The 27,157-nt window shown below is 40.7% G+C and overlaps 2 protein-coding genes and 1 long non-coding RNA gene across 4 annotated transcripts; 2 read left to right on the top strand and 1 right to left on the bottom strand.

Annotated features, from left to right (window-relative positions):
- Positions 1-417: 417 nt before the first annotated feature.
- On the bottom strand, positions 418-27,157 carry LOC119698023. Its single transcript, XR_005256036.1, has 3 exons — positions 27,032-27,157; positions 26,853-26,931; positions 418-569 (listed from the first exon to the last, which is right to left on the bottom strand). It is a non-coding gene; the product is annotated as an uncharacterized LOC119698023 (long non-coding RNA).
- Positions 5,714-9,963, top strand: LOC119698021 (fatty acid-binding protein, adipocyte). Of its 2 annotated transcripts, none has more exons than XM_038129471.1 (4): positions 5,714-5,851; positions 7,970-8,142; positions 8,362-8,463; positions 9,730-9,963. In XM_038129471.1, the coding sequence occupies exons 1-4, from the start codon at positions 5,830-5,832 to the stop codon at positions 9,778-9,780; spliced, it is 348 nt and encodes a 115-aa protein (XP_037985399.1). In that variant the 5' UTR covers positions 5,714-5,829; the 3' UTR covers positions 9,781-9,963. The 2 variants fall into 2 exon arrangements, with proteins under 2 accessions (XP_037985399.1, XP_037985398.1); XM_038129470.1 differs by lacking the exon at positions 5,714-5,851 and adding an exon at positions 6,578-6,732.
- Positions 15,354-19,441, top strand: LOC119698022 (myelin P2 protein-like). Its single transcript, XM_038129472.1, has 4 exons — positions 15,354-15,518; positions 17,065-17,237; positions 17,501-17,602; positions 19,189-19,441. Exons 1-4 carry the CDS (start codon positions 15,446-15,448, stop codon positions 19,237-19,239), a joined length of 399 nt encoding a protein of 132 aa, XP_037985400.1. The 5' UTR covers positions 15,354-15,445; the 3' UTR covers positions 19,240-19,441.

The raw sequence follows: 27,157 nt of genomic DNA, 5'->3' as shown, positions 1-27,157 counted from the left end.
ACCCATGCATATTTTACTCAGAGTGCAGGTTCAGCAGAGCTTAAATGTTTTGTACAGGGTATTTTTATTCTTTTTGAAATATTGCTCTTACAGTTAGCTCTTTCTTTGCTGGGTTAGAAAGAAGTGAAATTGTGGGAGTGCTTTTGCTTCACAAGAGGGCAGCTGTTAAGAGAAGGACACCCACTAATAGGAATACCTTAAATTTACAACATAGTACATGTTACCAATATGCACTACTCTCTCATCCCTATTTGAAGATTTTTTTTGTTAAGTTTGATAAAAATATTTAACAAGAAACAAACAAAACAAACAAAACAAACAAAACAAACAAAACAAACAAAACAAACAAAACAAACAAAACAAACAAAACAGTGGAAGGTTTCTAAATGCAGATCTGTGTGGAAATAAAACAGGTGATATTGCATGAGCTGCAGTAACAAGGCTGAGCTGGGATGGATTCCTCTTGGGCAGTCCCAAAGTAGATGTAACTAAAGGTGTTATTCTTTGTTCAGATGGAGGCTTCAAGAGAGGGTTTCAGCTGGATGATCTGGGATAATTCAGAAGAGCATCTGGGGAAGGACAACAAATGGATTTTCAGAATAGTATTAGCAAGTCTAGTCTTCTAGCAAGTCTTCAAATTGCTGGACGAAACCCAAAAGTGCTTTGGGAAACATACTACTTTCTTTATTTGCAACTCTGCTGTGATACCTAGATTTAGAGTGAAGTTTAGGGATAAAAAAGTAAGAAAAGAAAAGCACATTTTTATTTGTGGGGTGGGGGGAAGAACAACAAGGATTTATGTGCTCTGAGGTCTCCATGGACAAGACAAAGCAGGATTCAGGAAAAGGCCAACTTTCATCACATGCCCTGAAGAGGAGAAGCCCTGATGTTAGATGCAAGACTTGTACATTACATACAAAAAAGTTGGACAGATTTGAATATCAGAACAACCTTAGGCAACCTTAAACTTGTTCTCTAGATCAGGGGAACCTGTAGGTAGTTAGAAACAGGAAGCATCTGCAATACCTACATTATAGCCAGCAAATTAACATCTTCTCTCATACAAACATTCATAAGTCATGAAGCTCAATTTACCACTAATCCCACTATGGCATTTGCTGGATGCAGGATATATGAGGTGGACCTCTGACATTTTGAATATTCTTATACAGAAATGTCCACATTATCTTCTGGAAGCCCATCACCTGCATGTCTGTAGAAGTTAGTGTACATGCATTTCTTCTCTTTTCAATGAAATAAAACAAACACACCCAATATGCAAATACTCATCCTTTTTTACTTTTCTGATATTCTGATATCAGAATATATCTGGTATTCCTTTTAACTCACAACCTGCAGTTCATAAAATTCACACTTCCAACTGCCTTGCTCCAGGAATGAGTGACATACATGTTAAAAGAGAGTATGAGAATTCCAAGTTTTCCTTAGGAATAGCAATCATCACCTGTATGATCTACAGATGTTTGGGAGCATATATTATTGCCATGCCATCTGCTGAGAAAAGCCAAAATCTCAGCTGTCTCTCAGGAGAAGGCAAGGGCCCAGAGGTTTGCTGTACCCTCCAGATAGATCTGCATTTTTTCTTCATCTTTAAAAAGAAGCATCTTTAAAGCAAGTTCAGGAAACATAATTATGCGTATTTTATTTGCAAGTTAATGGAGTCAACCACCGGGTTTTGTTTGGGGATTGATCTTACTATGCCCCTGAGTTATGAGATTTCATTTCTGTTCTTAAAAGCTTTACCACAGACTTAGCTTACTGTTTCAGAAACACTTTTCAAATGTTTTTCATTTTCATGGTCCTGCTTTCAGATATTGGAAACCTATTTAAGGGTGTGGAGACTCACTGGTTGGCTTAAAAAGTTCAGGAGGAAATAGAAGAACCCAGAATCATGAAAAGTAAAAAAGCAGGTCCTGGGGCACAGAAGCCTGAGGTCTCCAAATGTCACAGCCCAGCAGTGTGACTGGGTAGAATGGTGCCAATACCCACTTAAGGAAACAGCACATCTGTTGTTGCTGGCAAATCTGACTCCTTTAACAAAGTGATGATTTGCAATAGTACCCTCAGTTCTGAGTGAAGTCTGAAGCCACAATCACAGGTGGGAGAGGATCAGCTTGGTCCCGGGCACTGAGCACTGGAAAAAGGACCTGCTTTTTCTCCTGCTCGCCTCCTTCCTCAAGAGAGATAGAAAAATACCACTGAAAACCAATTGGCCTCTTGAATTTTCAAGTGAACTGAAGCCAGTATTTTGTAAAGTCAGTGTGTCACATTATGAGTACTGAAGCTTTAGTTGTACCTTTTCCTGACTAAGCAGAAGTCCAAGGCAATTCACCTGTTTCAAATGTTAATCAGAAATGAAAATAGCAGCTTTGTGAGCAGAGATAGCATTCCTTTACCTATTCTTGTCTGCTCCAGAATTAGATCACCTTTCTTATAGCTACCCTGGGGCCTTAGAACAAATTCCCATTAGGATACCTAGCCAGACAAGCATTAAGAAAGGTTTCTGCTTTGCCTAAGTTGCAGTACTACCAGGAAGTGTGATGTGGTCCCCCCTTCCTAACATAAGGCCTGTTATAGTCCATCTTCTTAGTAGTTGTTCTTGTGCCTGAACAAGAAGCTTGCATCAAAGCCACAGTTCCTTCCCTGCACAAGGAAAAATCTCCATTGTGATAGCTTTGCCAAGAATACGTATTTCTTCTTACTATGAATATTGCCACGTGTGCCAGTTATAAGCCCATACAGAGGCCAGGTTCCTTTTAAAGTGTTCCAGGGAAGTCATTGTCAATGTCATCAGCCGTGGGATCGAGCATGGCTGTCTTTTCATGCTGGTTTTTATCCTAAGAGCAGCAGAACTGTGGAGACAAGTCTGTAAGCACAATACACTGCTGCTCACTGGTAGTCACCAGTTTGACAGCCAGAGCACTCAAAGGAGTTTTACTCTGTTGCCCTCCTGGGGCAAAGAGAAACTCAAGAAAGAAGCCTCCTTTAAAGCAGTCATAACTGTTAACTTATGTTTTCACATTCGAGAGTAAGATGTGGTTTTACTTTGACAATTCCATCCTTACATGAAGTACCAGGGAAGGTCTAGCACAATGCTCAATTGAAAGGTCTCCTAAGTGGCAGATCTTCACTGCAAGAATAAACATCCTCTTTCTCACATACTCTAGTGGAAGAGCGTCATTGCTCCTACAAGCCCGAAAGAGCCAAAGGGAGGTTACTATTGTGCTTATTTTTGTAAAAAGCAGTTTATCTCAAGTAGATCTCCACCTTTGGTCTGAGTCACAGAGTAAGATTTAACCCATCACTGCTCCCTCTTCCCTTCTGCTGATCTCCCCTGCACAGCTGCTGCTTTGCTGTTACACTTCATAGAACCACGGAATTCTGTGATCACTTCAGCACATCCTGCATCAGGAACTATCCTCAAATGTCACAGCACCCCAAGACCACATTGCAGACAGTGTGTCATTGTTATTTGCAGACTTGAGTTGCATCAGCTCATATCAGGATTAAGAGATTAATTTTCTTTGTCAGCATTTCCTGTACTGGACCCTCACCAGCTTCCTTTTCTTGGTTTACCTCTTACCTGCTGTGGTTTCTTCAAAATTTCTGCTTATTTTGAAGGAGGTTTCTATACTTTTGAGGATGCCCTTGTTTTTGGTGGTATGAGATCACATCAGTGTAAATAACCATGGGGCTGTTTAGCCAGATTGCCCAGCTCTTGCTGTCAAGACTCTTCTGCAAGTGACATGAATCACTTGCTTAAACTTCCAGACTCAGAAGCCTCACTGATTTCTTCATGACCATTAAAAACTCGGGTCTTTATCAGCAGACTGCATACATTTGCCCCAGAGAGCAGGCACGATTTTTCTTAGATGACATCAGTGGCATAAGTTTATCTCTTGTTACTGGAAGTCTCTCCTGAGGGAAAGAGTACCATTGGTAGGATGCTTTCCAAGAGAGAGCCATAAGTGTGCTCCCAGACAGCTGCTTGTTGAAGTAAACATGCAAGTCAACCCACAAAGCTGGCTTTCCCCTTGCATTTTTGAGTCATCACATTCACAAGGTATCTAGAAATAGCTCAGATTCACTTTAAATAAGTGCAAGTAATTGTCTGCCTGGGGAGGGTGCACTTGTCTGCTCCAAATTGATTTGCGTGGAAAGGTGCTTCTACTCTCTCCCAAAACTCTTCCAATATCACAAACACTGCAGACAGCTGTTAACACCAAAGGCCAATTGCCTCTCCCAGACTGTAGTTTGGAATATAAAGGCCCTATTTCTCCTCCAAACAGAGGAATGCTGGTTGTAGTAAGCTGCACACAGAATAGTTTCCAAAAGGCAAGGAAAACATGAACAGGAGCTGATTTCAGCTGCATCACAGCCTTTCTACCTGGGCCACCACAACAATCCCCAGCTGGTAGTTTCAGTTCTCATTATTCAAATGCTGGATTTGAGTTTTCATGTTCCTACCATCTGCTCACACACAATACATAGTTTCTCAAGCCAATAATTTGAAGTAAAAATACCTCAAGATAATGACACAAACTTGAGAGACCTCAGAATTTCCTTTTAAAGAACACTTGAGCATGTGACATTCTGCAAAAAACAGCCAGGGAAGGCACCAGCTGCTTCATAATTAGAATATAGTTTTATTTATTTTGAGATTAGGCCAAAGGCAGTGAATGTGCAAAAAAATTTTAAAAGAATAGGCCAAATCTAAAATTAGATATTCTGGTCCCCACAGACTGACATCTTAAAGGGACATTGGGATAACTAATTATACATGTGCAAACATGCTCAGCTCTCAGAGCAATCCAGGCTAGGGATGCACTGCCGAGGGAGAAGCCTTGCAGAAAAGGCCCTCAGGGTCCTGGTGGGCAGTGAGCTGACACCTGGCAGCAAAAAGGTTAAACGCATCCTGCCCTGTATGCCAGAAGTACAGCCAGTAGGTTGATGGACGTGATTATGCCCCTCAGCAGTCATTTGGGCGTATCCAGAGTCATGCATCCAATTTCGAGGTGAGTTCAGCAGAGGCCCCACAGGATCCTCAGGGGTCTGGAACACTTGCCCTCTGAGAAAACTGAAAACTGTGAGACTGAAGTGGCTTATCCTGGCTAAGCTTTGGGAGCGCCTACAAACAGTCCTCAACACCTGTGGGAAAGTGACCAAGGAGTTGGAACCAGGCGGTGAATGGTGGGGAGATGAGAAATTGTGAATAAAAGCTGAAGGTAGAGAGGTTCAGAAAGAAGACAAGGAGACCATTTCCCCCTTGGGACAGCTGGGCAGGGGTGTGTGTTTCCCGGGAAACTGTGCTGGCTCCATCCTGGGAGTTTTCTGATCCACAAAAGGGCACAGCTCTAAGCAGCCTGCTGTGGGCTCAGAGGTGACCCTGCCTGAGTGGAAGGATGCACTGGAGACCTCCTCACTTCCCTTCACTTACAAATACCCCTATGATCTTGAAATCCTATATAAATAACTCTTCTATAGCACTGTTATTTACAAAGACAACAAGTAGAAAAATATGTGCTCCAAAATATCGATGCCTAGCAACCAGCAGAGCAATTCCTGGAAATCCACTTAAAGAGAATTTCAGGGGCTGGACTACGCACTTGTTAGCTGCTTTTTGCCATTGGAATAGCACATTACAGATAAAGGAAGGTCTAAGAACTTGCTTGACTACTTTCTGATCGTTATTCTGTGAACTGAAGTATGACAGGGCTTAGAGGATCAGTCAAGATGGACCATTATGTCAGGCCGGTGCACAACTTGCCTCAAACAAATTAATGCCTGAACAACACAAGCAGAAAAGAAATGAAGTGTCCATGGACTTTTGGTAAGTTGATACTAGAGCCTAGCTTTATGCCTTAACTACTCAAAATGCTAGTCATTAGGGTATAGTTTGTCTGAAAGCATGGGAGTAAAAGGGAGAGAAATCCTCTGTTTTGTTGTTTTTCTTCTCACAGAACTCCATATCCCGTCTCCATTACATAAAAGCATATTACAGACATATCGTTAAATTGATTCAGGTGGTGCAAGGACAAGCAGATCCCAATCAAGGAAGCAATTTTATTGCCTTAACCTTCTATAACCCAGCGTTCTCTCTCTGTGCTCCAAATCCACTTCTTCCTGTAGTTCTGCATTTCTCTAGAGGAAATTTCTGATTGCAGGGTTGCTGAAAGCAAGTTAAATGATCCAAATGATCCTTTTGGATCTGAAAGTCCAGGAACTGAGCTGTGTGCATTTGATGTAGTGGACTGAAATGAAAGAGTAGGGGCGAGAACATTAATTCTTGTAGGTTGAGCTTGAGCTTCCCTTTTTATTCCGAGAGGTAATTTGATTTAATTATTTGCCTTTAAGGTAGAGTGTTCTTGAGCAACAAAAATAATTAAATAAAGACAAGTCAGTGATCTTTGTGCTACTAAGGGCATATGAATAATAGCCCTATGACCCACTGGCAGAGGAGGGGTAGGGGAAGAAGAATAACACTGGTCACTGGGACTCACTCTTCATTGGTCATCCCAGAGCATCATGTGGCCATGGCTCCTTTTTAAAGATAAGTGCTCTTCTCCTGGAGCTCATTATATTCTCCAGTCCTGCATTTCTGTCTGAACCTGTGGAAGGCATCTTTCTAGCCTGACAAGATGTGCGACCATTTTGTGGGCACCTGGAAGCTCCTTTCTAGTGAAAACTTTGAGGACTATATGAAAGAACTGGGTGAGAATTCTTATTTCAACTTCTTGTATCTGGAACAGGGAAGGAATGCCAATTTTGAACTTTACTCTCTACTTGCTTTTTCTGGCTGTGCTGTTTATCAAGGGGGGTTTAATCCACTATTTTGATCAGATAGTCTTAAACTGGACAATTCGTCTGTTTCAATAAATGGTGTTAAAATCCTAAAAAGCAGAAAAACTTTGGTTGATGGGAATAATTTCAGGTAAGTCAAGTCTATGCATACCTTATTAGTAGTTTTATAAGTGGAAGGAAAACACATCACTGGATTATTTTGTGTGAATTAGCTTTTATCTTTGGACACACAAATCAGTGTGATGCTAGAAAGCAGCAAGTTTCCTTATGTCTAAGAGCACACCCAAACAACTTTAAAATGCTGCTGGATTAGGACACCAGTTAATTGCTATGGCTATTATATTGAGTGAAACTCTGTAGCTGCCTCCAGTGAATATTAACAAAGACAATTCCATGGATTCATGCAGATACTTGCAAGATTTGATATCTAACACTTTTCTCTAAAGGTGTAGACTTCTAGCTTAGAATTAAAATTGGGATTTAAAAGGTTTCAACATTCTGTTAGTGTGGAGGAAGCAGGGGGTAACTTGCACTGATTCAGTTAGTACGTGCTAAAAAGCTGGGGGGTTATTTGCAGTTTAGGGGTAAATACTTACTGTGACTTATCCTGACAGCTTTCAATGAGTGAGACTTGCACTCTTAATCTTTACTCCAGATTTTACTCAGGACATAACAATTGCCAGCTATTTCTTAATCATTTCCTTATATTCAACCTCCCTACTTGTAAATATAAAAAGCTTGCTTTTTTTCCTCATTTGTTTGTTTTGTTCTTTTGCGGCTCAGAAGCTGTCATATATTTTCCTGCTTATTTACATTTAGATGCAATTAGCATACAAATTAGTGTACAAGCTACAAAAGTTATTCTGAACAAATCTATGTGCAAATATCTGGCATTCGTATAGTCTCAGTCTTCAAAATATTACTTTTACTACTTTGACAATGACAGAGAATTTCCTTAAAACAACCAACCAAGCTTGGTCTATAGCAGAACCAAATACGATTTTACAAAAGAATCTCTGTAACACAGAATTATTAACACTCAGAAAGCAATAGCAGAAAAATCACTGAGGTTTTTTTTTTTTCCAACATATGAGACAAAAAGATCGAGAAAAGATAAAAAATTCATACTGCACTATCTTATTTACAGGTGTGGGGTTTGCTACCAGGAAGATGGCTGGTGTGGCCAAGCCTAATGTAACTATCAGCATCAATGGTGATGTGATAACCATCAAAACAGAAAGTACCTTCAAAAATACAGAGGTCTCCTTCAAGCTGGGTGAAGAGTTTGATGAGACCACAGCAGATGACAGAAAAACAAAGGTGAGTCCTGAAATGGCATTTTGCAAATACATCTCTCAAAAGGAATGTGGGAGCAGCAGGGCAGAGCTGTGATTTTGATATCCAGTGCAGAAATGCTGCCTCCACAGGTAAGACTGTTGAGGGTGCTTTGTGCTTAGTGTTGTTTGGACCTGGAGAGTCTTCTCCTGAGACCAGAGCACCCTGATGAAACAGCCACACTTTGTTTTTTTACTTCGGTAGAATGTCATAACCCTAGAGAATGGTGTGCTGAACCAGGTGCAGAAGTGGGATGGAAAAGAGACTATCATAAAGAGAAAAGTGGTGGATGGGAACCTGGTGGTGGTAAGTTAATTTTTGTTACTTAATTGCTGAATTCAGTATGCAAAATTCATGTTTAGCTGATGTATGACTTTGGATTCAAACACAGGGAGGGCTCTGTGCACTTGGTGAGAAGTCTCTCTGCTTGAGTCTAGAGCGTAGGTTAAAACTGAGAAACTGTTAAACTTATGGACTGGTACGAAGGTGCCTGTTCTCCATAGCAAGACACAGGTGGGAAAGTGTAGGAAGAAAAACCCAACATCCCTATGAGGGAAACTTACATATTTCAGAACCTGTAAGTCCTGGACAGTATAGAGGAAGCACTAGCAAAGCCCACATCAAATAAGTCCACTCTAGTCTGATGCAGAGTACTCCTGATCATCTTCAGCAGAAGCTTAGAGCCTTCTGTGGGAATCCTGCTATGCATCACCAACAACTGTGTTGATAATATGATGTTAGAGCAAGGAAACATGTGTCCAACCATATGTTGGTTGGTTTTGTCTAGTCAGAGACTATTGTGCTTGACTTGGTGCCAGTAAGGCCCACATACAGTCTGGGGCTTCCCAGATCTGCTCTACAGCTTTAGAAAACACACTTTGAAGAATCTGGGACAGGACTAAATCTATGTTCATGAAAGGCAGCTGAGATTCCTACATGCTGCAAAACAGTACACATACACAAAATTCCTGAAGAGTTCTGCCCTCCCCTAAGGAAAAATAATATGTCCATAAATTCAATATTTAAATTCCTTTGGATAGAGACCAGAGGAGAAGAAATAGAAGTCGTTTTTAATTACAACTTCATTAAGAAAGAGTGAACAAAACAGAGTTTGATCTAACTGAAAAATATATGAGGCTAGAGCCTAACATGCAGAGGCTGACACTAGCAGCTGCAAGTCTGAAAGCTCTGTGTGTGCATGTGTTGTGCTCACGTGTGTAAAGACAACCACAGCTGCAAAAGGTGAAGGAAAAAAAGGTTAATGCCCAGCTCCAGGGTCCAGTCAGCCTCCACAGATGTCCTAGGAGTCCTCTTTAGAGATTTTTAAGATTAGAAATTTCACAGGGGTCTGTAGAGAAGTTCTTGAAAATTCTTGCACTCCTGTGCTTGTTTTCAGTCTTCTGTTGCTGAAACTCTCAAAACTGAGTTCTACTCTTTTAGCAATTGCCTTTAGAGGCAGAGAAATGCAAATTTTTCTTGAACTGGTTCCCAATAGATAAGTAACTCTCTACCTTCTGACTAACAAACATTTAGTAAGAGTTAAAAGCTTATTGAATTATCTTTTCTTTCCAGGAATGCACCATGAATAACGTTTCCTGCAAAAGAACTTATGAAAAAGCATGAAGAAGCCACCTTCACACAGGACTAATGCTTAAAGCTGGAGTAAAACAACTTAACCAAAGGAGAAAAGCCCCACAAATCTGTTTTAAAGAGAACTGTACTTTTTTTCAGATATATCCCAAAGCAGTTACACGCATTTAGTCTAATTTGTCGTGCCTATTCAATAAAATGTTCTGCTTTCTACAATGTGTGCTTATGCTGGAGTTTGTCAGGGAGGGGCTTGGGGGCCATGCAGTGTGGGAAGGGCTGCTGGGCAGGAAAGCACCACGTGAGAGCCACTGCCACTCTCAGCCATGTCACCCATCTCCCTGAGGAAAGAGCATTGCAGCCAGTCCAGGGAGTGGCACTTGTGTCACGGTGACAGATGGACACCTGAACACGCATCTGGGGCATGCTGTGTGTGGGCTACCCCCTGCAAGGAGTCTGTGCCAGGGGAATGGGCTGCTCTTCTCATCTTCCAGCAGAGGTGGTTGTTCTTGGGACAGGAAGATCTGTGGGTGCTCAGTTTTGGCTTCCAAACATGAGCAGGGTACCAGGCACCTCCTCTGTGCACAAATGCAGACAATTTTAAACCTGGAGACCATTTGAAGCAGCTTGATCTTATCCTTTTTTCACCTCAAGTGTGAAATTATAGCAGTTAGAGCTTTCACCTGTGATTATTTTGTCAATGTGCCTGTCTTGACCATCTCATTTTGACCTAGATAGGCCAAAAGCCTGGATTTAATAATCATAGCTTTAAAAATACTAGGTTGACTAAAAGTCTGTACAAGTTTGTTGGTGGTACTACCTCCTTTATTACATACATTCATTTTCTACTAGCTCATTAGGCTTGATCAGTCTTGGGAACATGAGCCTTTCCAGATGTAAAGCCCTTTGGAACGCCATGTTTTTCAACTCTGCTTATTGTTGAACTGCCATATTCTACTGCCCATAGGCCTGGTCTCCTGTTTCAAAACTTTGCATCTACAGAAGCCATGATTTCTACACCTGGGAGGGCTTAAATTGAGGAAAAAATAAATTGAGATTTCTGGAGAAAACCTGGACAATAAGTATAAAAATGTGTGTCTTAACCACTAAATAGGGAAATGAGTGATTGAGATCTCTGATCTAGAGTGATCTGGAGGGATTAAGATCTCTGAACCAAATTCCACATATTCCTGACATTCCCGAAGTCAGCTGTCAGAGTGATGGTGCTGAGTCTCTTACTGATAGCAGCAGAGACCTCTCATACTCTTGAACTTTCCACTGAATTATTCAGGTTGTTTCCAAGTTTTTGCTCTATTTATACAACAGGATGGGGAAATGGAAGGACTTTTACATTGTACATGAGCTGAGGAGTCATTTAAAAGTGATGCCAAAGACTATCAGTAAATTCTGCAGAAAATGTTTAAATAACCACAAACAAACAACTCCTGTGTTTTAACCTTGGCTTCATTGCTTGTGAAATCTCACCAGTTTAGAGAACAGCATTGCATATGGGATGGAAGGATGCTTCAGAGAACTCCATATATATACTACTAAATCTACTTAGCACTTAATAAAACCAAAATTATTTATGAGAGTTAGGATAAAACTACATTTTAGTGGCAGAAAATCTGTGTGAGACTGATGGTTGTAAGAAGCAGAAACATTGGCTTAAACAAACTACACATAGACATTACATATCTGCCCATAGTATTCTATCATCCACGGATTTGGAAATACTCTGTCAGAGGTAAAAGTTCCAAAATTTCAATATTCATATAGCATATTTTATTTTCCAGAAATCTTACATTCTGAAAGCAGCCAGCAGTTACAATTGTAAGGTCCACAGCCTAATATTTCAGCAAAGAGTAATCTCTTCTAAAAGCATAATTATTTATTTTGGTACCTGGTGAATGATTTTGAACTTTGTGAATTAATCAAGACACTTAAAACTTCTGTTTTTGAAAATTTCAAGAAAGTGACATACTGTCTATAAACCTGAAGAGGGACAGCACCATAAGGAAGTACCAGTGATGCTTTTCTTAGAATATGAAATTAGTCTCTGAAGGAGGACAAAATTTATTGTCTGAAAACAGCAGCAGTCTAGTGACTGTTTGAATAAATGGAAGTGATTCCTCTCTGTCAAGAAAAGGTGTGTGCTCTCAGACCCAGATGGAGGTGGGAGCACACATTTCTAAGGGCTAAAGTCAGATCAGTGTCTTGTCCTTACCTGCAGAGCAGCACAGGTCTCCCTCTCTCTTCTGTCATGCTGAACTAGTGTCCAAAAGTCAGTAACCACCCCAGACATTCCTTTCTGCCAAAGAAGGATCCTGCTAAACTCATACAAACCCATGGGCAGCACACTTATTGCAGCAGGCACCTTGAATGTTGCAAGGAGGAGATCTCTGCCCCTCACCACATTCACTCACTACTCCTTTTCTTGGACAACAAAAGGGAAAGGCAACTCACACCCACAGATTTTTGGCAAATCAGCAGAAAGATGAGGAAAGGCTTTTTCTGATCATTGATCTATCAGTTGTTTTTCTCTTTTTCTTTTAACTATTTATTTCCACTGGAAAGAGCTTGAAGGACTTTTGTGTCCTGGCCAGTCACACCCTGTGTGTGCAGTGCAGTCTGGACTCGTTCCCCCAGCCCAGCTGTCCCAGTCTGCTTTTGTAGGATGTTCCAGCTAAGGGACAAGAAGCTATTTGCACCCTCCAATGTAGCTATAGGGAAAAGGGAGGCTGCTGGCCCCATGTTCAGCATTGATCCTTCAGCTTCATAGAGTCAATGCTAAAACATCCTTGGTGTCCTCATAGCAAGTACCTCTTTGACCTCTGTTCTCCCCTTCTATTTCTGTCTTCTTCATTGCTCCCCTGGGAATCTATTTAGACTTTTTGGGCCTTGAATTTGCCTAGATCATATTTCCTTTAAATAAATTCACATAAGTTTACTTTCTGTATTTATTTAAATGGTATATTTATCTCCAATTAATCTCTGAATTCTTAGTTCTCTATTTCTATCAAGTTTTACCTTTATCTCTTGTGCTTCTTCACAATCTCCAATTTCAATGTTTTAAATGCTGTTTTACATGAACCATAAGCAAAACAAGGGAATCAAGGCTCTCCCTTATCATATGTACTCACAATCCTTGATGCTTTTTTCTGCTTTAAACTCCAAGAAAAGACTGGTCTCCACAATTATTTCTACTGAGATATAATCCCCTGCTCTTGTTCTTTCTAAACTGTAAGTCCTTTAAATGAAAGTATTGTTTTTTCTTAGTGACAAAGAGATAGATGGTAGCAATGTCAACATTGTTTGAGACTGCTTAAGACTGGGGTTTTGTCTAAATAAATAATTCTCTGTTACTTTTGTTCTTAAGGTTACTGGTACTGCAGTGTAACTGTTCTATTCTTACTAATTTGCTCTTCTTGAATTTCTTTGGGCCTAATTTTACAACATCCCAATCATCTTTTATTTCCCAAAGGCACCAGCCTTGTCTTGTTAAAGTGTCTTTATGTGGATAAGACAATTAAATGAAAGAACAAAGAATGCCTGAGGAGCAACGGTAGCATATTTTCATATTATTTCTTGAGCAATAATGGACAGTTTCATTTAGAAGTAGTTTTCTCATTTTCAGAGATGGGATAAAAGACCTAGCTATTCTTTATACAAAATGTGATATTATTCATCTCTGCTTCAGAAGAGTTTTGTGTGGACAGCACCTTCAAAGACTGACATTTACTTACTTATTACAGATACAGCACCTGCTTCCTATTATGAAAGAGTTCTCTGCCGTGATTATATTTCTAGTCACCCCAGACTTTTTCTCCCCAAACTGAGCTGTCATTAGACCTGTGCAGCAAGGGAAGCTCTTTTCAGCTTTCCCTACTGATGTTATTATTGAAGGGTTTAAAAACATTTAGCACATGCCACCAAAATACGTAACTGAACGCCTTCTTATTTCCCACAACCACCACATAAACCACAGATTTCAACAATTTCACTCCTCAGACTATTATTTACCTGTTCCAGTGTGTTCCCCTTCTTCCTAATGAAGAAAAGAAAAACCCAAAAAACCAGTTTTAGATGCCGAAAACGCTAATCTTTCAATCTTTCAATTTTGCCTTGAAAAATATTCTGGTGGTCCTGGTGTGCACCAAGCTGAATATGAACCAGGAACATGCGTCGGCAGCAAAGGGTGAGTGGTGTGCTGGGCTGCATTAGGAGAGTTGGAGGTTGAAGGAGATTATCCTTCCCTTCTATTCTGCTCTCAGCAGGCCACAGCTGGAATGCTGGGTCCAGTTCAGGGCTCACCTAGTATAAACAATACATGAACCCAAGGAGGTTGTGGCATTTCTTCATGGGAGCAGGGAAACCTGAGGAAATCTGACAATAGTAGGACACATTTGATTGCAATGCCTTATATGATTGTGCTGGCTTAAATCTTCCCCTTACTTTATGGCAGATCAACTACCCATGTGCAGAAAGAAAAAAGAAAACAGAATATGTCCCCCTGTCAAGTTAACAAAGCTTCTTGCCTCTCACCAAGTGACTTTGAACTAAGAATAAGCACTTTAACAACTCAGCCTCTTTTCGTGCTGTCCACCTGTCAAGCACAAGAGCTGATCTCCACTGATGCACTGATCTTCTGAATATGCCTGGTTGTAAAAGGGAGCCAGCGAGTATTGTCTGCTTCTTCTTCTTGTGATCCTGTCTGGGATATTTGCAGGGAAGAGCTCACAGCTTGGGATCATTTCTCTGATGCAAAGGGAGAAAATAGAACAGTATAACTCAGTTCTGACCTTAAATGATAAAAAACAGACCTTTTCCAGGAAGGATCATGAAAATAAGAAAAACATCCAACAAACCACTTTGTACATCATTTTCTTGACTGTTCCTTCACTCAATCCACATGGCTTTGATTTATCTGACTAGCACAAGGGTGACAATAGTGGTAACACCCTACGGCCTCCTGAGGAAGGGAAGTGGAGGAGAAGGTGCTGATCTCTTCTTCCTGGTATCCAGGCATAGGATGTGTGGGAATGGTTCAAAGCTTAGTCAAGAGATGTTCAGATTTGTCATTAGGAAGCACCTATTTAGTGAGAGACTGGTCATACACTGAAACGGCTTCCTAGAGAGGTGGTCAAAGCCCTAGGCCTGTCAGTGTTTAAGAAGCATTTGGACAATAGCTTAACAACATGCTGTAACTTTTGGTCAGCCGTGGGCTGGTCAGGCAGTAGGATGACATGATTGTTATAAATTTCTGTTCTATATAGTGACAGTAGGACAATAGCATTGGGAGGACAGTGGGAGCTGGGTTTTGTAGGGAAGCAGTGCTCCTGTACTTGTCTCTGTGTTGCTGACACCCCACTGCAGTGTGCCCTGACCACTCTGCAGGTGCAGTGGTACCGTCCCATCCCCATCCCCAGGCGCCCCTTGTGTCCTGGTGTGCTCAGTGAAGGATGCCAAGGCAGCATCACCCAGAGCCTTGCTGCTGGCACGGCTGCCTTGGACAAGGTGCACATTGTCTCACCCGGGCACTGCCTCCCCTATTGGCCAGCCCCCACTGCCACAGGCACCCAACCTCTTTAAAGGGAGACCACTAAATCTCACTTGGGCACACAATCTCTCTGACTGCCACCAAGAGCTGTTGTGGCCACTGCCTCTCTCTGCAGGACCAGCTCCTCACAAAGCCTGAACGATGTGCAACCGATTTGTGGGAACCTGGAAACTCATCTCCAGCGAAAATTTTGATGACTATATGAAAGAATTGGGTGAGAAATGTTCTGGGTTTGTTTGTTTGTTTTTTGTCTGTTTGGTTTTCTTTTTTTGTTAGTAAGTTTCATTTGGGAAGGCTCTGCTCACGGATGGTGCCTTTTTCTTGCCAAAAAAAAAAAAAAGCCCTTGATTAGTCTTCTAACATAATTTAATTTCTTTTATTTAGCATCTAAATTGGAAAAGGTAGGTGATGAATTACTATTATAAATTTACTTCCGTCTAACTGATATGAATTGATCTAATATGTTTTTCTGTCACGAAAGTAATCCATGGGGATACAGATTTTTTTTGTTTCCTCTTGATTGCACTACTAAACTTGTGACTTATGATAATTCACAATATATAATGGAGCTGATGTCTCATGACACTGTAGTTTCAGACATCTAAATACTGTGAATGAATCTATCTGTTACTGAAGAATGCCAGGAACGTAACAAATTAGGCATTGTTCTTCATTTTAATGCTGGCTTCATTCCTCTATGCCAAGTGCACAGACAGTCAGATACTGCATTGCTTTTGCTCTATAAATGATTCACTGATTCCCTTTATTTGAAATGTTAGACTGAACAACAAAAGAATTGCAGTTAATTAATTAGCCAGGGTGAATGTGGGAGGAAAGTCCAGCTGCAGATATTTTCTGAACATCTGAACAGAATTGTTTAGTATGGAATAATTACTGCAAATAGTTTTATACTTTGCAGATAACTTTATACCCTTTTTTACAGACATTTTCATCTGAGCATGGCATAGCATTAACAAAGGCACTAACTGCAGCTATCCCTTTTCTGCTCTTACGAAGCAGTGATACATCAACAGTGGCTTCATTCCTACTTGCCCCAAGCCTTACAGCCTGTAGACAATGAACTGGACTGGAAAGGACTAGGCAATACAAAAGGCTTTTGGCTTGGGATTTTCCTGGAAGCTCTTTGCAGCTCTCAGCCCTTGACTTTTTCATATTTCATATTTGTACTTTTCACTGAGGTTTAGATGCAAGGATCCTTAAAGGATGTTAATACCTTAGGAATTACCCACTCTTCAGTATGTTTTAATGAACAAGCACCAGCATATTGGCAATTCAGTGTCCAGTTTCTTCCTTGCAGCTATTAACAAAGGTACAAATTCTCAGATTTGTCAAGGATTTTTTTAAAGGATTTTTACAAATTTTTATGAGAATTTTTATAAGATTCTTCCTCGGACTTATTCTACTTATTCTATCTATATTAAATTAATTCAGATTTGTAACCAACCATGTTTCTTCTTAGCTAAATGTGCACAGCTCTATAATTGTGTATATCTTCTTGCTGAAGGTGCACTCTTATCAACTGGGGCTGCCTCAGCCCCTGAATGCTGAGGTTTCCATTCCTACGTCCGACTCAGTAGTGTTTCATCTAAAGAATGAGTGTTTCATCTAAATCAGGCATTGAAGTATTCAAGAAGAAACTCTTCTTTATTCTTCCACTGAAGAATCATGAGAGGATACTGAGTTTCTTGCTTCTAGAATGTAATGAATTTGTCTTGTTTTGTTTTGTTTCTGATTTCCAGGAGTGGGCTTAGCTGCGCGAAAACTAGGTGGCCTGGCAAGGCCTGATGTGATCATCAGTATGAAAGGGGACATAGTGACCATCAGAACTGAAAGCACCTTCAAAAATACAACCATCTCCTTCAAACTGGGCCAGCAGTTTGACGAAACAACAGCAGATGACCGGAAAGTCAAGGTAAAGGGGCTGATGATCTCTGAATGGTCTGAACATCTCGTAGAAGAACACCAGGGGAAATTTTACCTACTCCCTTAGTGCACCTTGAGTTTTCCAAACTCTTGAAATAAAGCATTGAAAGAAGACACAGTGTAGTGCTGAATATAATGTTAGTGAGCATGCTGTTATCCCCAAGTGCATATCTTGCTGAACATAAGGTGAATTGCTGCTCTAAACTGCAAAGCTCAGCCTGCAGTCTGAAACTCTTCTCTTGGAATTTGCAGAGTGTTGTAACCTTGGAGAAAGGGTCATTGGTGCAAGTGCAGAAATGGAATGGCAAAGAGACCACGATAAAAAGAAGACTTGTTGATGGGAAGATGGTGGTGGTAAGTTCACGTTCCTTGTACACTGCTAAAGGTCAGAAGGACACAGCCTTCAGTAAGTTTCTGTCTAAACAGACTATCAGTTTCAGCTTACTCTTTGAATAATGAAACAAATTAAAAGAGAGAAAAATGGAACCAATCTTAGAAAACAGCTGGAAAGAAATAAATGTTGTTGCATACAGCAACTTGTCTTTAAAGTGACTATATTGGCAGAGCTGCCATAAGTTGACAGCATACTTACTACTCTCAACATTATTTTTCTTAAAAGGAATAAGGTTTAAAAAAAACTGAAACCTGTGAAATGGAAACAAAAGTTTATCAGCAGGGTACTGCTGTCCCTGAAACAGCTCATTGCTTTTCACTATTTTGGCCAAGCCAGAGAGATAAAATATTTTAGAGACCCTTGCTGTAAGGGTCACTATTAAAATTAAGATTTCACTTTGTTCATTTAAATTTTTAAATATTGGAGTCACACTAATTTTGGCAACTTGTTTGAAGTCAGCAGCATTACACTTTTAAATGTTGTCTTGTTCTGACTGTATTTTGTTATAAGTTCTCATACCTAGAATCATAGAATGGTTTGGGTTGAAAGGAACATTAGCGATCATCCAGTTCCAGCTCACTGTCACCAACAAGGACACCTTCTACTAGACCAGGTTACCCAAAGCTCCATCCAGTCTGATCTTGAACGTTTCCAGGGATGGAGCATCCACAACTTCTCTGGGTAACCTGTTCCAATGCCTCACTACCCTCATGGCAAAGAATTTCTTCCTTATATCCAATCCAAACCTCCCCTCTCTCAGTTTAAGGACATTCCCCCTTGTCCTGCCATTACACAGCCCTGTAAAAAGTCCATCTCCAGCTCTCTTGAAACCTCCCGTTATGTAGGAAGGTTGATTTGTTTTTGCATCTCCGCATGGCTGCATTTCTGTGCAAGATAATCTAATTAATAAACCCTCTTCATAAAGCAGAGAGGTAAAATGCCTCTTCTGTCAGCATCCTGCTCTCTGCCCCTTGGCTCATAGAGAGTTGTGGAGGACTCCTTCTCTTTTGCAGACCAAGGAAGTGTTTTTTTAACATCCTGTTGCCTTTGTCGCATGCATCCTGTGACTGTGAGTCAACAGCAGCCAGTGAAGGCTGAGGGTGAGAGGGGTGAGAGGGTCAAGAGAAATATTTTGTGACTCAGAGGAGCAAAGATTTTTAGGCCTGAAGCCTGACCTTTGAAATACCCAGGCTACCTCTGCTTCTACACAAAAAACCCTTACTACTTTGAAAATTTGAAAGCGTTGGTGGGGCATGATATAAAAACTAGGTGAGGCTAACATTTCTGACAAGCCAGCAATAATACCAAGGAAAGTAAATTTGTCTGTGGAAGCTGAGCCTAGTATTGCAACCTTTTTGTCATTAAATGCCACTTAATGAAGTTAAAGCTGTTAAAATAGAAACAGCTCTATTTGCAATATAAAAATAGCTTTGCTGTTTGCTCTAAATACATGACATCTGTATTTTCATTGACTTCAGAGGTTACTGCAGCAGACACAACTGCTGTCAGCAAAAGGTTTATATTAATATTTTCCTTTATGCCTTAGGAATGTGCCATGAAAGGGGTTGTCTGCACTAGAGTTTATGAAAGAGTTTGAAGAAGTTCCCTTTCTGCACCGGACCAGAACTGGCTCTGAAACCTCGGCTTAGTTCAGTGACCAAAGCCTCATACACTGTGCTTCTTTATTTCATTTCCTTTTATTGGGAAAATGACTACACCATAATTTGATTTTTCAGAGCCATAGTGTAACTAATCCAAAATATTGTGGTGATCCAATAAAAGCTTCTGAACACAGAAAATAGAGTGTTTGGTTCCACATGAATTATTTACATTTACTTCTTGACTGGTGCTATCTTTTCTGTTGATAGTGTCTACACAAAAGGTCAGACCATTTCTGAGTAAAATGGTGAAACACAAGTAATCCGTATCTGAGAGAGGGCTAACACTGCTTCTTTGATATGTGCAAAAAAAAACCCCAAAAACCTCCTGGACTCAATATTCTTTTCCCACAAAAGATTTTATTGCTGAATAGTTCCTATAGGAAAAATTATATTTACCACCAGAATTTTTGACTTTCAGTTTGATATGTCATAGTAGCCTTATAGTCTTAGCTCATCATTGATTCATACTAATCTCAAAAAGCTTATCTTTCTTTTAGTACCAGGATTTATATACTGGCATTTATTTGGAAGAAAACAGATACGGGAGGGAAAAAATAAAAAGAGGAATATGTTCCATATTTGTCTGCCAAAAGAGCAGATAAACCTGGGAAACAAAGTGTGGAGCAGGTGTGAACTAACTCCTGAAGCCTTAAGGCTAGAGGGCCTCATTTTAAAAATGCTCAGCAATCAAGCCTATTTCCAGCACACTATTTAAGTGTATGCTTAATATTAAGCACACAGAGGAGTTGCATTGGGTAAAGTTTGCTGTCAAGCCTAACTGAGTAGCTAGTATTCATTCCTTCCACTGCACTTACTCTGCTTTTATCTAAGGAAAAAAAAACAGAAAAAGCAAACCTAAACTCCTGGAAATCTATTTACTGAAAAAGCACTGTGGCAGGTTATTAATATTTGCCTTCAGTGGCCAGTGGTCAGTATCACTGCCACATTCACGCTGAACACATTTCATCCTGTGTCATTGCCTCCATGCCATCACACAGAGCTCCCGCCTCCTCTGTGGGGTTAAAGCAACTGTGAGAGGCTCATGTGTTTATCTTGGCTCATTTAGAACAGCAGAGCTGTATGAACCTTTGCCTACTGGTTTTGCAGGCAAGAACACAAGTTCTCAAGGTTAAGACAGATCCTGAACGTCAGAATCTAAACTGGTTTAGCCAAGCAGAGAGTGAAGAGATGGATATCACATGCAAATGAAAGATATAAAGGTCACCTTTCTTCTCTACCCACCACTGGAAAAGCCAGAATCTGGGCCAAGCTTTGGACACATTTTTAAGCAGATGCAGTTCTATCAGAGTAGATGCAGTCTAACTGCAGGCATCTGCCAGAAGGCAAACAGGATGAATCCTAGAAAATACGAGCAGTGAGAGAAAGCTATGGGATTTATGGACCGCAATTTTAAGGAAAAATTTATCCTGGTCTCTAACTTTGATGATGGGACAAATGCCCCATCTTTAACCTTACTATTAAAACTCACCCCTCTGAGTGTCAGAGTTTCTGTGACTCCAAGTCCTCAGTGATTGTAACAAGGAATGGAGGCAGAATGATGCCTCATGTATCATCTTTTGCAAACAGAATGTAATCACGTATTTTGGGAGAAGGTATTTTACCAGGCTTCCATAAGAACAGTCATACAGTGTGAACTCTCATTATACATGGTGCCCCAGATTATTCTCCTAGTGTCTTAACAGAGAGCCAGAGAAATTTCTTACAGCTCAGAATCTGCCTGAAATGAATTTGTGAATCTGGATTTTTGCTCTGCAGTTTCTTCATTCTCTTCCCTCGCAGTATAACACAGTCCCAGTGAGGCTGCTGGAGCTGCTCACCCAGCCTGGCTCTTGGAAGCTGGAACTTGTCCAGAGCCTTTTAAGCAGAGTTCACCTCCCACCCCTGAGCCACAGGCAAGGGAGAAGATACTGCTGCAAACAAGCTCTGTATTTCCTTGGCTTTTCCTGATGCAACCTGTAAATTCTTCTTAAGTTAAATGCACAATCTCCTCTCCAATAGAATATTAGTTTTCAGCTTTTTATTTCCTTAGGCAAAGGAAATAAATGTTTACTTTGGTACAAACTATAGTTTTTCCGTATCTGGAAACAGTAACAGAATAAAAACAAAGGACTGCTCACTTGCTCTTTGTTTATTTATTTACTGTCGTCTCCATTTCTGTGACATAACCCGTCTCTCTCTTCCTATTCTAAAGAAAACTTTAGTTGCATTTATTTTTCCAGAGATTTGGAATTAAAATAATGATAGCTTTGGGGTTTTAAGTTCCTAACTAAACACAGATATGCTGTTTAGGAGCCTAGTATTTGGCACTTTCACTCTATACAAAGGTCACATAAAAATGTCATGAGAGCTGGACACTTTCCAAAACAGGATAAGTGCAGCAGCACTGATAGTGTTGAAGGCAAAAACAATAGAGCAGGTGGTACAAATCAGCATAGAAATGGAGCACTTTGGGCGACTGCTGTCTGTAAAGCAGTCCTTGGGGTCTCCAGGAGAACTTAGGGGGAATACGAACTTTTTAGTCTCGAGGTCTTCTTCATGTCTTACTGTAAATTAGTTTTTTCTTCTTTCTTAAACTTTTTATACAGGCCAGATACTTTTGGAATGACCATCTAGGCTGAGGTACAATGTCTGTGTCTTGAAATGTACTTTCACGTTGACAAACAATCCATTTGCTATTTTCCTAGCTTGTGTCTGGACCTAGCCTAGAAATACTGGCAGTCTGATGCTGTGTATAAATAGCATACTTTAAAGCTAGCAGCTTCATCAGGCACCCACCCAGGTAATGAAGTCCTGGCTGAGTTTAAAATACCCCACTCAGATTCCTCTCCCATTGGTCCCTCTTTCTTTAAGTTTGTTAAGGCTCTGTCACACCACTGTTTTGCCTGTGTCTCCTGAGATGGTGGAAATTGCATGCATGGGGTATTCATCCTCCTGTTTCTGCAAGTCTGGCAGCATTCCCTGCCTCTGCCCTCTCTGACATCCGCTGGGGAAGGAGAAGCAAGCTGTCATGGCAAGAGCCCTTCTCAGCCCCTGTGCTCCCATGGAGAGCACTGAAATCAAATGAAAGCTGCATCTGGACTCCATGTACTAAAGCTGTTTCCTTGGACTGAGCAATATTTGGCAATTTGTGATAGAAAACCTCTCCTGGTGATGTATAGCTAAACCCGGAATACCAGACCCTGCATCCCAGTCTTTTCCACATGGAGTGGAGCAGAGAACATAGGCTCTTCTATAGCTTTGAACTTCCCTTGTCCATCTCCTTGAAGTTTATTTTGGGAGCAACTGTATTCCTGAAAAGTGAATTCACACACATCCAGGTGCCCAACGCACAGATCTGCCGTTCTTTTACACAGAAACCTTGACACCTGCTGGGACAGCTTGAATGGACAGTGAGTGTATGGCTGGGCAGCTCTAGAAATAGCAAAGATTTGGGGAGGGGGATTGGGCTGTGTTATTAAAGCAATTGTGCTTCAAAAGCACAAAGTCCTCGCCGCTTACCACATTTTTTCCAAGAAGCAACACGTCATGCTGATAAACACGGTCCTTTTTACAAATTGCTCAAGTGTGCCTTTTAAGACATTGCTACCTTGCCGAATTTTCATTTTGGATTAAAGATGTTCTGTTGCTTTCAGGAATACTAAGGAGTGAAAGGTTAGTGCTGAAGGGATAATCACTCAGAAACAAAAAGGCTGATACCATGAAAAAATTGCCTTCAGAAATCCTGGAATTTAGATGTAATCAAGGTCTTTGTTAGGGAGGCAATTAGAGCATATCCTCACCATTTCAATGAAAAATGTTGTGGTTGGCTATTGGCCATGTGCTGCAGATGAGAAACACAAGAAAATGTTATTTGGACAAAAGGGCACAACATAGGGAATAATACTGTGCCTGAGACACTACAAGTCTATGTTAGACAGCATTCATACAGTATTTTCAAAGGAAAATTAGCTTTTTTTACCTTTCAATAAGCAAATCAATGTTTAAACATACTTTCCTCAGATGTTATGAAAAATTTTAAACCTAAAATTAGAAGAAATGCAGTCATTCAGGGATTAGGAAGGGTGGGGTGAATGCATTGCAGCTGGATTTGTTTCCAGTTTCTCAGTGAAGAATTAATAAAAATATTTTAAAAGTATTTTTATATTTGCTATAATGTGATCACCAATATTAATCATACTATTTGTGAGAAGATGAGGGAGGAAGAAAGGGTTTTCTATTTAATTCAAACTAAACACGCTCCCTGTCACACTCCCTTGAGGATAAGACTTCCTACAAGAGGCACCTGTGTCAGCAACGGGGTCAAAAACACTGCAAGGATCCATCTTGTCTTTCATGCTCATAGACGTGGTGTCACAGCTAAAGCTGCATCAGGAGACACTTACAGTGGAACTGTGGGACGTGCCTGCTTCAAGTGTGACAGAACTTAGGGTTACTTTAGAAATCTGTAAATATAATTACGGGAAAGGGGAGGTATGTAATGTGTCTAGCTGCTGTACAATACTCATACATGCCAAAAACAGTCTCATTCATCTCAGATCCTAGTACAAATTTCCCAAGCAAAAACATCTTTAAGTTTTACTTGGAAACTCTGCACATTCGATATGGAAAAATCTGCAAGACAGTGAAGGTAGGGCCCTCAGTCTTCTTGTATAATCTCCTAGCAGAGGTTTGCAGCTTTCTGTGGCGTTGTGTATCTTGTACCATATTGCATTCAGAGTTTTACAGCCTACTGAGTCCTACAGATCATTGCAAGGTAAATGCATTGCCATTCCTTTACAATCCTCCTCTCCATATGAACAGTGGGAAAAGAAAAGACTACAAAGCAATTTGAGACTGCAAGACACAACATTCAAGGCCCCTAATTACTCAGTCAGCACAAATGTTTTAATTTCATTTAACAAGAGATAGAGCAGTTAGATTATTAAAGGTTAGGCGCATAAATGTCTGCTTTCCAGATAGGAACTGAGCCCTCTGGCCAGGAGCACAGGAACCAAGATTAAGACTCTCCCTGGTGCTTCCTTTTTCTGGGGATTTTGGTGTAATCAAGAAGCATCATAACAGTTTATCCTGGCTCTGACTCCAGTTGGGCAGAGAGCATGTTGTGAAATACAGGCACAATCACTATGGTCTAAGTTAATGACTTCAGAAAATAGTGTCAAAGAAGAAAATTTTTTTAAAGCATGGGGGCCTATTTGGATAAAACATTTCAAACCTATCTAATTTTCCTCTCACAGGGTGACAAGTCGTGTGGATGGAAGAACAGTAGTAGTCACCTCTGATGACTTCTGAAATGTTATAACAATATGACCAAAGACATCAGTCTACAAAAAGGTCTACAAGAAAATTGGAGAGGGACTTTTTGCAAGGGCATGTAGTGAGAGGACAGGGGGACAGGGCCTTAAAATAAGAGGACAGATTTAGATTGAGCATAAGGAAATTCTTTACTGTGAGGGTGGTGAGACACTGGAACTAGTTGCTCAGAGAAGTTGTGGGTGCCCCATCCCTGGAAATGTTCAAGGCCATGTTGAATGGGGCTTTGGGTAACCTGGTCTAGTGAAAGGTGTCCTTGCCCATGGCAGGGGGGTTGGAACTAGATGATCTGCAGGATCTCTTCAAAACCAAACCATTCTGTGATTCTGTGTCTATAATTATGCTATAAATTTGACCAGACAAAGCTGCTGCTACGGAGAGGGTACAAACTGATGCAAAAAACTTACTTCACCAGCCAATGGTTCAAAGCAGAAGGGTGGATCCCATGGATTTGTGCTGGTCCAGTCCTGTTTAATCTTCTCAGTAATAACAATGTTACTGTTTGTGGAGTGTACAGGCCTGAGAGACAATGCAAGCCTACCAGAGGACAGGTTCAAATTAAAATGATCTCAATAAACCCAGGTAGTAGTTTGAAAAGCCAGAGGGATATTTAAGAGGAAAAAAACACACCAAGTAATTTAAGCAAAAGCACAAATACCAGATGGAAGACAAGCAAGAACTAGAGCAAACACTGTGGTTTTACAGCAGATCACAGACTGAAAGTGAGTGGTGAACGTGGCCTTACCAAAAAACGCAAACCTCCTATCAGGATGCACAGTCCAAGGATAGCCAGCAAGCTGCAGTCATCCACATGCTCTGCTTGTCACTACTAAAGCTCCTGGGATCATTCTCAGTTCTGGGCAATGCCATCCAAAATGAATGGATCAATGCAGACAATTCAGAGAAAAGCAATGAGGCCCAAAAAACATTCTTTAAATGGAAATGTGAAATTACTAGGGAGAAGGGATTCAGGGAAGTGAGACTGATCAAGGGCACAGAAGGCTTGTATTGACACACCGAATTCCTTGAATAGGTAAAATGTGCAATAAATGTAGATCTATACACACATAGAACTACCTATTCATACACGTGGTTCAGTCACATCCAGGGATACAGGACCAAGCTCCTGTTCTCCACCCCTGAAACTGTCATGGAGTCAAAGCATCAGAGGCTCACTAACCTCTGCAGCATCTGCTGTGCTGCAGTCATTCAGTGCACCTCTCCTCGTCTTCACAAGTACATGTGCTCACAGGGCAACAGATCAGTACATGAAGAAGAAGCAATTTGAATAAGAGCTACAGCAAAAGAGTAGAATTCTCAAAGCACAAACAACACTCCTGACTTTATTCTACTACCTACGTTTTCTATCTGATTTGGCATAAAAAATAGGAGATTGAAGTTACTTGTAAATGAAACATATTGGCACCAAGTTACTCCTTTGTCCAAGGTATACAAGCAGCTGGAAATTAAATAGTTAGAGAGGAAAGAAAAACCTTATATCTCTCATTGTTTCAGAGTTGATGAAGTGCTTGCAAAGTAGAAGACACTGTATTTCCTGAAAAAAAACTGTACTTGTCACCCTGACACAATTATGGATCAGATTGTGATTAAATCAGTTGGTGAGAGTGTGGTTCCCATAAGACCAAGGTTGTGGATTCAATCCCTATATTGGCCGTTCACTCAAGAGTTGAACTTGGTGATCGCTGTGGGTCCCTTCCAGTTCAGAATATTCTGTGATCGCAGAAGTGTCATCTTCCCACTTTTTTTCTAGGATCAGGAAAGAATTTCTATATTGTTCTTTTACACAAGTTTCAGATTAATCATAGGGGTCTGTGGAAACAATTGAAGAATGTACTTTTTGGACTTAATTTTAATTGTACTCCACACAGAGTTCTTCCCTGAAACCCATAAGCTCTGAATTCTCAGAATCTGCCTATATGGTACCTATGAGCACTTTTGGGGTAGGAGATGTACATTGGACTAAAGATGTTCTCAAGCTCCACGTCAATAACAGCTCTTCCATCTGGAAAGTCCCCTCACAGTTCCCAGTTGTCAACACAGGAGCATCAATATGATTTATGTTTTTGATGTAAGGCTGTGGTCTCAGAATTAATATCTTAAAAAATAGTTAAAGTGATAAGGGAAAAGGCCAAGGTTATTTCTTGCTGCTCAGATAGTCGGTTACCTCTACTGTTGTCAGCTACTGCTGGATACCTACTAGACATCTCTTGGAGGCAGAGTTCATCGAGACAGACTGATGAGGGACCATCCCCAGCCTCTGGCAGAATACAGAATTCCTGAAAAATATGCAGCATGGAAGATAGCAATTAGCCCAGTCAAAATCACCTCTCTGAAAAAGGCCCTGCAATGTCGAGGCTGGGCTGAGTGGAGTGATACCCCCTGATCATGATGTGCACTGCTCCAGGTAGTGGTCACAGCCAGTTTGCTTCCTCCATGTGAGATCCTGCCCTGGGCACCTGCAGCACCTCACCTCTTAGGGACAAAGGTCTGGGATGTGCCCCC

The sequence above is a fragment of the Motacilla alba genome, chromosome 2 (genome assembly GCF_015832195.1).
Source record: "Motacilla alba alba isolate MOTALB_02 chromosome 2, Motacilla_alba_V1.0_pri, whole genome shotgun sequence".
Taxonomy (NCBI): Eukaryota; Metazoa; Chordata; class Aves; order Passeriformes; family Motacillidae; genus Motacilla; species Motacilla alba.
This window is presented reverse-complemented; position numbering and strand designations above follow the sequence as displayed.